Genomic DNA, 14,614 nt, shown 5'->3' on the forward strand with positions numbered 1-14,614 from the left:
TGTTGAGGGCAACATGACCCATACTGTACGCTGAACGTGCATTACGCCATCGTGGTGCGAAAACCCTAACATCCTAGGGGCGTTAACGAACAAAAACTTCAATTCATGGAGATTTGACGAGAAGGCTATAATATCGCTACACACCAGTAGAATCTTCATTGAGGCGCTATGCATAGGGCGCTATTTTTCGCTTCAACTGGCAACACAGCCTGTTGTCTGACGGGTTGTCATTTTTGTGCTTATTTTGTTAACTCCACACAAAGCACCACAACAAACACTTTCCTCGGTGTTGTGCACGCTGTCCGTATGTTTGACGCATGGTCCGTCATCGTCGTCGTCGTCCCATACTCATACGCATACAGAACAGTGCAAAACAGCAGCAGCAGCATAGGGAAGAAAATCATCTCTCGTTTACAATCGCGATCTGTCACGGACAAGAAACGGAGAGAATCGAAAAATCGAACGCAAAATAAACGGGGCGCTGCGCTGGTGCCGATTGCGAGGAGCATAAATTTTAAATCCCCAGGGTTAAATGGTCCTGCGGGTAGATTGACCCCGAGAAAACCAAGTGTCGCGAGTGATCAGGTGAGCTTGCAATCGCCGTGGTTTTGTGGGTGGTGCAGTGTTTTCGCCCATTCGCGGGACGATCGGAAGAAAACAGTGCGGGGTGATTCCACACCGTAATCAAAGTGCAAGTGCTGTGCGATATACATAGCGAGGAGAGCAAATCTGTGTTCTGTGTCGTCGTTGCTGCGGGGTTGTGCAGTGCATGAGCAAGGGCGACAGTACGCGAAAAATGGCAATGAGTCCCTCCGAGGTAAGTGCGATTTTGGTATTCCTTCCACAAGCCGCGCGGCCGTGGATGCTTATTCGATTAGTGTTGTCACACGAGTCAGTACAGAGAGTATGAGGGTGGCCTCCGGGGGGAGATTAAGCCAGGTAAGTGCAGCGTAATATGCGATAGAGATTGGGCTAGCAGCAGCAGCATGCCTGTCCTGAGCTGTCAACACAGAAAAATCGATTACGAATGGTGTAATTGGGGATGGGAGAGAAGATGGGGTGGGTGGGAGTGAGCGAGCATCGATTCAGATGATATCACAACACACGCATCGACGTTAAAATCAATAAATCGGCAGCGGTCATAGGCGAGTTAGGCAGCAGTGAATGGTTGAAGAATTTTAATTGCAATTATGTATTTGATTCATAAAAGTATAAAATGTTTTTTAAGGACTGCGCCAGTGTTGAAAAGCATCCTGTGGATACCCGATTTTTTTCTGGTATTTTTTTGTTATCATCAATATGCATTTGCAGCATGTCGGTGATATTGCACAAATATTAAAATGATCAGATCCATTGTGCAGACTTGGGGGTTTGAAGACAATTTGAAAAGCAATGGTAGTCAGATTATGCAGGTTAATTTTTTTTTTAAATTTTTATATTTATATACAAACTTAATTTGGAATGCCGGGATCCCAGCATTTTTTCAAACCTTCACCGAGATCCGCACAGCCGAGCGCTCGGCAATTAACAACATTGCCGAGATCTCAGCTACTTCGACAGTTTATTACTGAGACTCGGTAACTGTTTAGCTGAGAATCAGCTAACAAACGTAATTTTAACTGAGATATCGGTTTTTGAGTTTGCTGAGCAGTCGACTGTGCGCGGAAAGCCGAGCCCACGAATATTTTTCTTAAGTGTGTAGTTCCTTCTGAATTCCTCCGTAATTCCTTCTGATTTTCCTACGGAATTTTTTGATTCTTCCTAGAGTTCTATCTCAGATTCGTTCAGGAGCTCCTTCTGGAAATCCTCTAGGAGTGCCTTCAGAGATTGATCTAAGAGTTCTTTCCAAGATTTATCCAGAGGTTCCTTAGAGGGACCCCAGGTGTTCCTGCTGAAATTACTACAGAAGTTTCTTCTGGTGTTTCTCCAGAAATTAGATCTGGGAATCCACAAGAAGTTTCTTCTTAGATTCGGGAAGATTTTTTTTGGGATTTACTTTTTTAGGAACTCCTCCAGCAGTACCTTCTGGAAATGCTTCAAACATTTCTTCTGTGATTTTTCAAGGAGCACTTTCTGAGATTCATGAAGAAATTTCTTAGAGTCTGTTTTGGATACCTCCAGAAGCTCCTTCGAGAATTCCCACAGAGTTCCTTTATGAATACCTCCTGAAGTTCCTTCTGGGATTCCAAAATGTTCCAAGATTGACCAGAAGTTGCTTCTGGGATTCATCCAAGAGTTCCTCTAAAGATTAAACCTTTTAGGAATTTCAATCGTGATTTCTTCCGGAATTCACTCCTTCCTTTTTGGATTTCTTCAAAAGTCTTTTGGGATTTTTCAAGGAGTTTCTTCTGAGATGTCTCGAAGAATTTCTGGGATTGATTCAGGATATCTTACCTGGATTTTATTAAGGATTTTTTGCAAGGTTTTTCACTTGGTTTTTCATTAGCTCTTATCGGGATTACTCCAAGAACTCCTTCTAGAATTCTTTCATGATTTTCTCACATACTTCCATGATTCCTTCAGAATTTTCTCCGGACACTATACCAAAAGTTCCTTGTAGAACTTTCAATTTGTGTACTTAGTGCTAACGTAAGAACAAACACGACAATCACGAAACGCGACTCGAGATAAGACACGACACTTATGGTTCTTACAATCGTCAAAATAATTAAAAATTACCTTAATGCCGACCTGTTTCGGGCTCGATGCAGCCCATCTACGGGACAATGTCCGACTGATTGCGTTGTTCCAAGTTTGGAGAGAGAGAATGCTACTACTGCTGCTGCTGGTGGTTCGTGTCGACGAGATCGAATAAACTCGACATGATGGGAGGATCGTCTTCATTCATCAGCGGTTTTTGGGCAAGGCTGATAAACAATGACTCCCATGCGTTGAGGTGGGAAGCTTTCCTCACAGTTTTTACGAGCTTCGCACTTCCCCAATCTATTTCGTGGTCGGTTTCCACCGTATGAGTCGCCACGCTCGATTCGTTGCTTTTCTTAGATACCACGGCGTTCTTATGTTCCCTTATGCGGACTTTGACTTTCCGGCGGGTTTGTCCAATGTAAACCGCCGGACAGTCTTTGTAGGGAATCTGGTATATGCCAGACTGCTCGTCAGGTGGAACCTTGTCTTTGAGGTTGCAAAGCAGGTCACGCAAAGTGTTCTCAACTTTGTGGACAACGTGTAACCCTTGTCGGTGAAGTGTGGTTTTTATGGGGTTCGTTATTTTCGGGTAGAATGGCAGGTTGACTCTTTTGACTTCTTTGGTGTCCGGCTGGAGGGTAGTTATACTGTCGCGCTGTGTTGTTCGCTTATGTTTCCGGATGATTTTATCCACAAAAGACCTGTCGTACCCATTCACTTCGGCTGCTGAATAAATACGGTCTTTCTCTTCTTCAAACTCTTCTTTCGCCATGGGTACGTTGAACAACCGGTGTTCCATAGAGTGGAAAGCGGCTTGCTTCTGGGCACCGAAGTGATTAGAGTCCGAAGTAATGTATCTATCAGTGGAGGTAGGCTTCCGGTAGATCCCGACTTTCAACGTGCTGTCTTCTTTTCTACTGATCAACAGATCGAGAAAGGGGAGTCTCCCTTCCACTTCCTTTTCTACAGTAAATTTGATCGTATTGTGTTGGGAGTTTAACATGCTCAACGTTTGATCCAGGTATCGTTCCTTAACCGGAGCAAAAATAACATCAACATAGCGCCACCAGATCCTGGGAAACAACTTTTTCTTTTGAGCTTCGTTCTCAAAATCGTTCATGAAGAGGTCCGCTAGCAATGGGGACAGCTTGCTTCCCATGCTGAGCGTGAAAAAGTTCTGGTTCATACACACCTGGGCTACGGAGAGATACGCTTCGATATGATTCTAATTTCTTCACCAAATCCACTGAATTTTCCACGATTTTCCCATGTTTTACGGGATATTTTTTCATTTCACTAACCAGCCAGACTGCCATTTTTTGTGTGGGCGTACGTATGTTGGGAGAAACTGGCCTCATTCCGATAGGATTTTTATGGATCTTCGGTAAGCAATACAGTACAGTACAGCAGTACCTTTCAGGATTTCCTCCTGGATTTATTTCAGGTTTCCTCCAGAAGTTCTCTCCGGGATTGCTTAAGAAGTTTCTCCAGGCATTCTTTCAGAAATTGCAAGAATTTCGTCCAGGAAGAATCTTCTTGGGGTGTTGGCAATTACCAACAGATGTTCTTTTTGGATGTTCTTTCTGCTCCTTCTGAGATTACATTTCTCCAGTAATTCCTCCTGGGAATCTCGGAAAACGTACTTCTGAAGACACCCCATTCCCTTGAGGAGCTTTTATAGAAACCTCAGAAGGAATTCCTGGAGCAATCACACAAATAATTCCTGGAGGATAACTGGTGCTTCTGAATGCACGCGAGATGGAAACTCTTTAGGAAACTTACACTCTTAAAAAATTAGGAATTTACACGTGACGTAAACCATCAACGTACGTAAACATTTCATGACTGAATGGCAAATTTGACTCAATTTTACATTCACCATGTAAGTTCGAGTTGGTTGCACAAGATGTCAACAAACCCATCTGACCAGATAGGTAGAAACAGTTTTACATTTATCGTTTGTCTCACAACTTGGTGATACAGCCGAGGGGTATAGTACGTGCCTCTCAATCAGCGGACCAGAGTTCGAATCCAGTTCATTATTCTACTTACATATGTTTTATCTCTCGCTTCGGCTCTAGCGATTGCTAGCTCGACTTTATTTGTGATAGAAGACGTAAATTTGTGTCAAACGGGCCGCTCCTTTTATGTGCATCCAAGTGAACTTAAATTTACATGATTTTTTCTAAGAGTGTAGATAAAAAAAAACTCCTGTAAGAATCACAGAGGGAACTTCCGAAGAAATCCTGGATATACCCCTGGATAGACAACTGAATCGCCCATATAAAATCGCGTTGTAGTTTTCCAGAGTCACCTAGGAATTTCTCCAGTTTTTTAGAAGAAACTCATTGAAAAATCCCAGAAGATTGTTGCAGAAATTTTAAATGGGTGAATTCCGGAAAGAATTTCCGGAGGAATACCGGAAGAAACCACGGTTGAAATTCCCAGAAGAAGGAACTTTTGGATAAATCCCAGAAGAAACTCCTGGCCAATCTTGGAAAATCTTGAAGACATCCCTGAAGGAACGCCAGGAGGTATCCGTAAAGGAACTCCTGAGGGAATCCTCGAAGGAGCTTTCTAAGAGAAACTTTTGAAAAATTCCCAAAAGGAACTGCTTGAGGAATTCTCAAACAGGGAATTCTGAAAGGAACTTCTTGACAAATCCAAAAAGACACTTCTTAAGGATTTCCAGAATTGATGCCTGGGGAAACACCAAAAGAAACTGCTGGAGAAATTTCAGTAGGAACTCCTGCCCAAGTAACAATTCCAATATCAAATTTTCGTAATTTGTGCCAACGTAAGAACAGTGTTATGTCTCGTCTCTCTTTTATGGCTACTTTTATGAAAACCATTGATGAAATGTTTAATAGTATACTTGAAGATATCCATAAAGCCAGATTTCAAGAGTAAACAAAACTTTCCAATATGTAAACATTTATGTGGGTATGTTATATAATACTTGCTCTCACTGTTGTTCGTAGGCACGCTCAGAGAGTGTTGGAAGTGGACGTCTAAGAACCGAAGGAGATGGTGAATTGCGAGGAAAGAACGTGGGGTGAGGTGGGCTTTGGGTTCAGGTTGGCTTTCTACTTCACAGAATTGTTACCTTGTTCTGTGGCGGAGTTGGTTAACGCGTCCTGTCTAGCGAACTTGGGGAGACGTGGGTTCAAATCCCACCAGAACTACGTGGATTTTTTCGCAATTTTTCCACTCAATTTGTCCATTTTTCAATACATATTGTGCCTATGAACTTCAGGCATTACGTATGTCTAATAAATTGATAGTTTGCCGCTATTTATATAACATACCCACATAAATAAACTCTCAGCTAAGTTTTCTTGTGATTTGAGATAGTTTTACTAAATTAACAAATTGATGTACTTCATTCCAAGATGATAATATTCATTATTTTCGGAGCGCATGAATTTTATGTTTCTGCAACCCCAATATTCACGGTAAAATTGAATGCGCATAACTATTAAAATATTACTTTGAAATTATCGCTTCCTACTTACGAATGATGCACCCTGCTGAATTTCACGTGCCATCGAAGAAGCTTTCTGCATCTTGAGCTGTCATAGTTTTTGTAAAAAAAAAACAACAACAATCATCATAACCTATTTGCGAGAATGGAATTTTCTTCAACTAGGTTTTAAAACAGTTTTATTGCTACTCTTAATGTGGTTTGCAAAACCTCTCCGAGAGTGGTCCACTTAGCCGCAAGATGCTCTTGAAGAGGTTATCAGGAGGTTTTGATGTATAAATCAGTGTTATTGCAAGTTGGTCATGAAGATCTCTTATAGAGCCGAACAAAACTTAAATGTTACTTGGGCTGGGTATCCCTCTGAGGAACCTTTGGAGAAATCTTAGAAAGAACTCTTAGATCAATCTCTGAAGGCACTACTAAAGGAATTCCAGAAGAAGCTCCTGAAGGAATCTCAGAATGAACTCTAGTTGAAATCTGAGAAGAAACTTCCGTAGGAAAATCTTAGGAAAGAGCTTCTGACACACTGTTAATTTGGGAATACGGAATATTTTGCATGAGTCGTTAATTTAGATGTTAATTGAGCAATTTATGCATTGATTGGTGTAAAAAAAATATTTCCATGCTTAATGACTTGCAGTCAAAAAAGCCTAAAATCGCATATTTTGCCCTAAAAATTGAGGTATAGCTCAAAGTTGTGATGTGCTGGAGACGCATGAAATTTTCTATAAAAATGCAGCTTGGAAACAGCTTGACATAACATAAGTTGTGTAAAAATAGTTAAACTTTCGTTAAAAAAAATAAAAAAATATAGTCGTTGTGGTCCAACATTATAAATGTAATTTGAGCATTTTTCTATTTTTTTTCTAAAATCTAGAACTAGTAATCTTTTCATTCGTGAATTAAGATTGCAAATGGGTTTATTGGTTTAAAAGACTTGACGGATTAAAATTTAAAACATAGAAATTTTGTTTTTGTGACCATTCTATTTTCGAAATAATTCTCATTTTTTTCATGGAATGGCTGAATATATATATTTTTGTCGAAGTAGTTAAACCCCTTTTTCCATGCAAATATCATATTTTCCAAGTTCACCTAAACACTTAAAAAAACACGTATTTATTCTCACTTATCCCTAGTAACATTTTAAGTTTTGTTCGGCTCTACAAGAGATCTTCATGACCAATTTTAAAAAACTTGCAATAAAACTGAATCATACATCAAAACCTCTTGATAACCTCTTTAAGAGTATCTTCCGGCTAAGTGGACCACTCTCGGAGAGGTTTTGCAAATCGCATTAAGAGTAGCAATAAACCCGTTTTAAAACCTAGTTGAAATATTTCCCATTCTCGATTGTTGTTGTTTTTTTTTCAACAAAAACTATGACCGCTCAAGATGCAGAGAAGCTTCGTCGATGGCACGTAAATTTCAGGAGGATACATCATTCGTAAGTAGAAAGCGATTATTTCAAAGTAGTATTTTAGTAGTTATTGTGCTGGTAGGCTTATGCGCATTTAAATTTACCGTGAATATTGGGGTTGCAGAATCATAAAATTAATACGCTTCGAAAATAGTGAATATTATCATCTTGGAATGAAATAAATCAATTTGTGAATTTAGTAAAACTATCGCGAATCACAAGAAAACTCAACAGACAGAGTTTATTTATGTGAGCATGTTATGAAAATGGTTGCAAACTACCAATTTATTGCTAATTTAAGCAAAATTAACTATTTTTCATTCACGTAAGCTAATTCTTCAATATGGCGACGACCATAATCAGCGAAAATAAAACGAAAGCAAGTTTACTTTTATGATGACCGTAATAAACCTAGCAGTGTCGTAGTTTCTGCTTTTCCACCAACAGATGTCGTTACTAATCGAACGGATCGCCATCTGTTGAGAGTTTAACAGTTTTATTGCGGTAATAATGATTGCCAGAAGGTTTACATATAGGAAAGTTTTGTTTACTCTTAAAATCTGTCTTTATGGATATCTTCAAGTATACTATAAAACATTTTATTAATGGTTTTCATAAAAGCAGTCATAAAACTGTGAGTTTTAATCATTGCTGTAATAAAACATTAATAAAAATCAAACAAAACCAATCAGCGATGGAATTGTTACTTGGGATCACTTATCGTTAGAGCTTTCATTGACCAAATATCAACTTTCTGGGCAGAGAGCGATAAGCTCATTTATCTATTTGGTGTTACAAACTTTTCTTTTGTTTTCTGTACGAAAACAATTATTCACTGTCGATTAAATCTTGTACCAACCAAGACCTTTTACAGCAGATCGAGAATTTATGGTGAAACATCAAGAAATGTCATTTCAATTTTACATACAAACTGTAGAGGCACAACTGACAAACGACGCATCCAAACAAGTCGCATTTGTTTGTCCTGGCTTTGCTCACTTGTAAAATGAAGCAGCTTTTCCAAATCGAGAGCATTTGTTCACGAATTTTCAAGATTGGTGCTCTTGAAAACGTGAGTAGGGAACCAAGTCGGCTATTGTGGCAGCCATTTTTGTATTCTCCGATATTCCTCCTTAAGGCGAAACTGGAAGCATATCCTCATTTTTTTGGTTTTTGATTTTTTATTAAATAACGAAGCAATATTTTTAAAATCGGTTTTCGTGCACATGCAGAGTATAGGTCAGGGTATCTTCTGATTTTTTTTACGCTGTAGAAGATGCTTTTCGTTTTTGCAGAAACTATTTTTTAGTAAAATTTTGTTCAAAAATGGTTTCTGCAAAAACGAAAAACATTTTCTCTCGCGTAAAAAAATCAGAAGATATCCTGATCCATACTCTACATGTGCACGAAAACCGATTTTGAAATGAAAAAATCAAAAACCAAAAAGTGAGGAAATGGATCCAGTTTCCCCTTAAAGCACATATTCAATTACAACTAGTTTAATTATATTTTTGTGTTAACGCACCTCAACGTTAGCAGGTTTAATATTGATATTCATCCTAAAGGTCGCTATGCTTGCATTCGAAATACGACCACAAAGCAATGACGTCAAAACGTTCAATCGGTAGGATTCGATTTTTAATTTAAATGCGGTGCAACGATTTCGGGCGCAATACTATATCGAATCCATGCTGGCATTTGAGGAGGTTTGGCTTTGTCACACTTCGAAACTGATAATCGCCATTAGTTTCAAGTTTATGTGGCGTTTCGGTGTGAGCTGTTTAATATTCTGTTGTGGCGTTGGCACTAGCGTGCGCAGGGTTCTTGCTTAGGGGGGGCACAATAATAATGGTGCAATATATATGTATGATTATGGTGCAAAATAGGATTATGGTGCTACACGCAATATGAATTCCCAAGTAGGGGTTTCAACATGTTGTGGTGCTAACATCGCCAAGTACTTCATATTGGGATTTTGAAGAAGGCTTCGGATGGTGATGATTTCAAGGCAATGCGAAATTTTAATATGTAGTCATTATCTCGACTCTTATAAAATTTTATAAACATATCAAATACAATGGAGAATATCGAGAAAATGATCAATTTATAGAAAAAATATTGTCGTTGTGAAAGAATTTTGATCCTGGACAATTAATGTTGCTAGAATTGGAGAATGTCAGAACTCCTAGATAGAACATTTTGATCGGAATCCTTGTTGCAATCTACAGAGATTCCTCCAGGATTTCTCCAAAAATTTGTGCATGAGTTCCTCCAGGAATTCCCCCAAAAAATCTAACAATAATTCCTTCAGAATTTCCTCCAGGAAGTATCATATATTTCTCCAGAAATTCCTCAAATAATTCCTCCAGGAATTCCTCCAGTAAATACTCCAGAAATTTCTTGTAAAAATCCTCTAGGATGTCTGCCAGAATTCCCCCAATATTTCCTCTAGGGATTCCTCTAGGAATTGCTCCACGGAATCCCCCAGAAAATCCCAAAGGAATTTCTGAAGAATATCTTCCTTGTATTCCTCGAGAAATTCCTCCAGGAGTTCCTTCAGAAAATTATCCAGGAAATTCTCAACGAATTTCTTCAGGGATTCATCCATATATTATTTAAAAAAAATCCTTCTAAAGTTCCTCAACAAATTCCTCCAGAAATTCCTTCAAAAATTTCTCGAAAAATAACGCAAGAAATTCCTACAGGAATTTCTCAAAAAAATCCTCTAAGAATTCCTAATGAAATTCCTCCAGGGATTTCTACAGAAAATCCCCTAGGAATCCCTGCCAGAATTTCTCCAGAGAATCCTAAAAGAATGTCTCCCAGAACTCTTCCAAAAATTTCGCGAGGAATCTCTACTGGAAATCCTCCACAGATTCTTCCAGTAATTTTTCCAGGATTTTTTTTTAGGATTCAATAATGAAATTCTTCGAAAATTCCTCCAGATATTCCTTTAGAAATTCCTCTAGGGGTTCCTTCAGACATTTCTTTAGAAATTCCTCCAATATACAACCAGTGATTTCGTTCAGGAATTCCTCCACGGATTCCTGCAGAAAATCCTAAAGGAATTTCTTCCAAAACTCTTCCAGGAATATCACCAGGAAATCCCCCAGGAATTTCTTTTGGATTTTTTCCAGAAATTTCTTCAGGAATTTCTCCAGGAGTTCTGAATTTCTTCTGTAATTCCTCAGAAACTTCTTGCAGAAAATCCTCCAGGAAATCCTTCAGAAATTCCTCGAGGAGCTGTTTCAGACATTTTTCCAGGAAACCTCATATATTACTCCAGAAATTCCTCAAATAAGTCCTCCAGGAATTCCTCCAGGAATTCCTCCAGTAAATACTCCTAAAATTCCTCCAGAGATCCCTCCTGACATTTTTCTAGGAAAAACCCTGAATGTCTGTCTGTCAAAATCCTCTAGGAATTTCTGCCTGAGTTCCCAAAGAATGTCTCCCGGAACCCTTCCAAGAATTCCTCGAGGAATTCCGCAAGGAATTTGTCCAGGAAATCCTCCACGGATTCATCCAGGAATTTCTTCAGGATTTTTCCAGCAATTTATCCAAGAATTCCTGCAGGAATTCATTCATAAATTTCTTCAGAAATTCCTCAAAAAATTCCTCCAGATATTCCTTCAGAATTTGCTCGAGTAGTTACTTCAGACATTCCTCCAGAAATTCCTCCGAGATACCTCCAGGGATTTCTCCCCGAAATTCATCCATGGACTCCACCAGAAAATCCTATAGTATCTTCACCCGAAACTCCTCCAGGAATTCCTCCAGGAGTTCCTCGAATAATTCCGCGAGAAATTCCACCAATATTCAATATTTCCTCCAGGGATTCTTCAAGGAATTGCTCTCAGATTCCTCCAGAAAATCCTGAAGGAATTTCTCCCGGAACTCTTCCAGGAATTCCTCCTGGAATTTCTCGAGCAATTCTTCCATGGATTCCTCCAGGAAATCCTACAGGAAATTCTCAAGGACTTCTTCAAGGTTTCATTCCTTCAACAATTTATCCATGAATTTCAAATCAAAATTCAATTCAATCAAAAATTCATCCAGAAGTACCTCCAGGAATTACTCCAGAAAATCCTCCAGGAATTTCTGTTAGAATTCCTCCAGAGAATCTTCAGGGAATGTTTCCAGGAACCCTTCCAAGAATTCCTTCAGGGATACCTTCATGGATTCTCCCAGGAATTTCTCCAGGACTTTTTTCAAGAATTCCTTCAGAAATTGCTCCCTCCATGGATTCCAACAGAAATTTCTAAAGGCATTCATCCAGGGATTTTTCCAGGAAATCCTCCACGGAATCCTCCACATCATCCAAAATCAATTTCTCCCAGAACTCTTCTAGGAATTCCTCCAGGGATACTTCTAAGGAATCCTCATGAAATACCTCCAGATATTGCTGCCGGAATTCCTACAGAAAATTCTCTAAGAATTTCTGCCAGAATTCCTCCAATATTGTCTCTACGCATTCTTCCAGAAATTCCTCGACTAATTCCTCCAGAAAATCCTCAAAGAATTTTTCCTGGATCTTTTCCGGGAATTTCTCTAGGAATTCCTCCAGAGATTTCTTCATGAATTCCTCCCAAATTTCTTCGGGAATTCATCCATGAGTTTCTTCAGAAATTGCTCAAAAAATCCTTCATTAATTCCTCGATGAGTTCCTCCAGACATTCCTCCAGGAAGCTTTAAATATTTGTCCAGAAATACTTGAAAGAATTCATCCAGGAATTTCTCTAGTTGTTCCTCTAAGAATTCATAAATGAATTCCTTCAAAAAATTCTGGAGGAATTTATCCAGAAATACCTCCCGGAATGCAAACATGGATTCTTCCAGAAATTTCTCCAGAGATTCCTCAAGCAAATCATCCAGGAATTTCTCTAGGAATGTTTCGCAAAAATACCTCAAATAATTCTTTCGGGAATTCCTCCATTCAATCCTTCAAAAATTTCTTCAGTAATTCCATCTTGAATTTCTACAGGGATTACTTCAGGAATTTCTACAAGGATACCTTAAGGAATTCCTGCTCGGATTTCTCTAGAAAATCCTGGAGAAATTTCTCCCAGAATTCTTACAGGAATTCCTCGAGAAATTTTACCAGGAATTTCAACAGAATTTTTTTCAGGATGTTTTACTGAAATTTTTCCAGGAATCTCTCCAGAAATTTCTCCTGGGACAACTTTTAAAAATTTCTCTGGTTTTTGCTCCAGAAAATCCTATAAAAAATTCTTCATGGATACCCCCAAGAATTCCTCTAGGTATTTCTCCAAGAGTTCATCCACGGATTTCTCCAGAAAAAAAACCCAAATTAATCCACCTAGTGGTGATAGTGCCTTTCTCGTCGTATATGTTCTTACGACCTTTCCGTTGACGTAAGTCAAAGTGTTCCTGAATCCTGATATTTTTTTAAAGAAAAGTAAGCATTTTATCAAAGCCATCATTGAAATGACTAAAACCTTTTTATGCCATATAGTTCGATGTTATGTTCAATGTATAAGCAGAGCTGAATAATATCAGATTTCTCAGTTGACTGCTTGAGCACCTTCACTAGCACTGGGGGCTGATCAATATGAACACGATACTAACAATCTAAGCTATAACTTTTTACACAATCACAGATCACTTTGCGGTATTCTATAAAGTTTTTTTCTGCGCATTCTAGGTTATATTTGATTGACCGTTGGAAACAAGAACGTAGTGAGTATAGTGAGACGTCTGTTAGTATGTGGGTTTAATTTGTCTAGATTTTGTTCTCTTACACATATTTATCGCTTGCATTGATTTTATTGATTTTCGTAGTTCCGGCGAAGCACCAAACACTGGTTGTGCAACCCTACCGGTAGTCTCTAATGTGGTATGAGCCTATTTTCTAAGTAAAAAGAAAAGTCGAGCCAAGTACAAGACACTGAAGACGACCTTACAGTTGTGGTCGAAATACGTATCTGTCAAAGGATGCAAATTCTTAGTGGAATTCAAAGGAACAGTACTTAAAGCGATTTTCTTTTTACTTACAGATATTCCCCTAACAAGCCCAGGTTAATCATCATCTATTTTCTAGTTAACCGTTCCTCAGGTTATTAAAAAAGCCGTGATATGATGTGCCGCATGGTACATTTGGTTACTTTCGATGTGGTACTGGAACAGGTTCCGGAGCACCACTGGGTCTACCAAATATAGTCTGAGACTATTTCATTGCTAACGTTCATTACAAAAACCACGATTTGATATATCTTATGCATGGGTACAGATCACTTTTACATTTAACCACTTCCAGTGGGACACCCAGAACTGGTTTCGGGACACTACCGGTTATCTAAAATATGGTCTGAAGCTATGTTCTTATGAATCGATCATCGTGTTATCAAAAAAGGGCCTTCAGTTGGCCTAATGGTTAAGGCTATGGATCGCTAATCCGGAAACGGCGGGTTCGCCTCGCAAAATACAAATTCATGCAAATGCCAGGCAAAGAAACCCCTTCAATTAATAACTGTGGAAGTGCTCTAAAGAACACTAAGTTGAGGAGAGGCAGGCCAAGTTCCAATGCGAACGTCGAGCCATAAAGAAGAAGAAATTATTACAAAAGCTGCTAATTGATGTACTGTCAAACCCCGCGTATTCATCACTCTTTAATACGACACTATTTAATTTGTATCCCGCTCATTCGACATTTGTCGAATTAAAAAATGCTCAAATGTCACAATGTAATACACTGTAAATACGAATGATCCGATATTGTGGTGTTACTCACACCCGCAGCGGCTCCTGCGGTGATCAACCGCAGTGAAGCTCGGAAGCCAACAATCGTAAAATGAATAAGCCACCAATTCGTACCACCACAATATCTGTAAGATTTGTGTTCAAAAACAAATCATACAATCTAAACAAAACTAAAATAGAGTTAGTTTATCGAATTAAAAGTTTACGCAGGTAATTTGACAGCAATCATTGTCGAATTTCACTTTTTACCACTTTCGGTTCACATTTGGTCGGGGTTCTGCTAAACCGAACCAAAGACCATTTTTTGAAAAAATGAGTTTTCTTAACCATTGGATGAAGCATATGAT

At 38.9% G+C, this 14,614-nt stretch overlaps 1 protein-coding gene across 1 annotated transcript; it reads right to left on the minus strand.

The window, feature by feature from the left end:
* Nucleotides 1–581: 581 nt before the first annotated feature.
* On the minus strand, nt 582–3,805 carry LOC134286860 (uncharacterized). Its single transcript, XM_062848551.1, has 2 exons — nt 2,915–3,805; nt 582–698 (listed from the first exon to the last, which is right to left on the minus strand). The coding sequence occupies exons 1-2, from the start codon at nt 3,803–3,805 to the stop codon at nt 582–584; spliced, it is 1,008 nt and encodes a 335-aa protein (XP_062704535.1).
* Between the last annotated feature and the right edge of the window lie 10,809 nt (nt 3,806–14,614).

This window comes from Aedes albopictus, chromosome 2 (genome assembly GCF_035046485.1).
Source record: "Aedes albopictus strain Foshan chromosome 2, AalbF5, whole genome shotgun sequence".
Classification (NCBI taxonomy): Eukaryota; Metazoa; Arthropoda; class Insecta; order Diptera; family Culicidae; genus Aedes; species Aedes albopictus.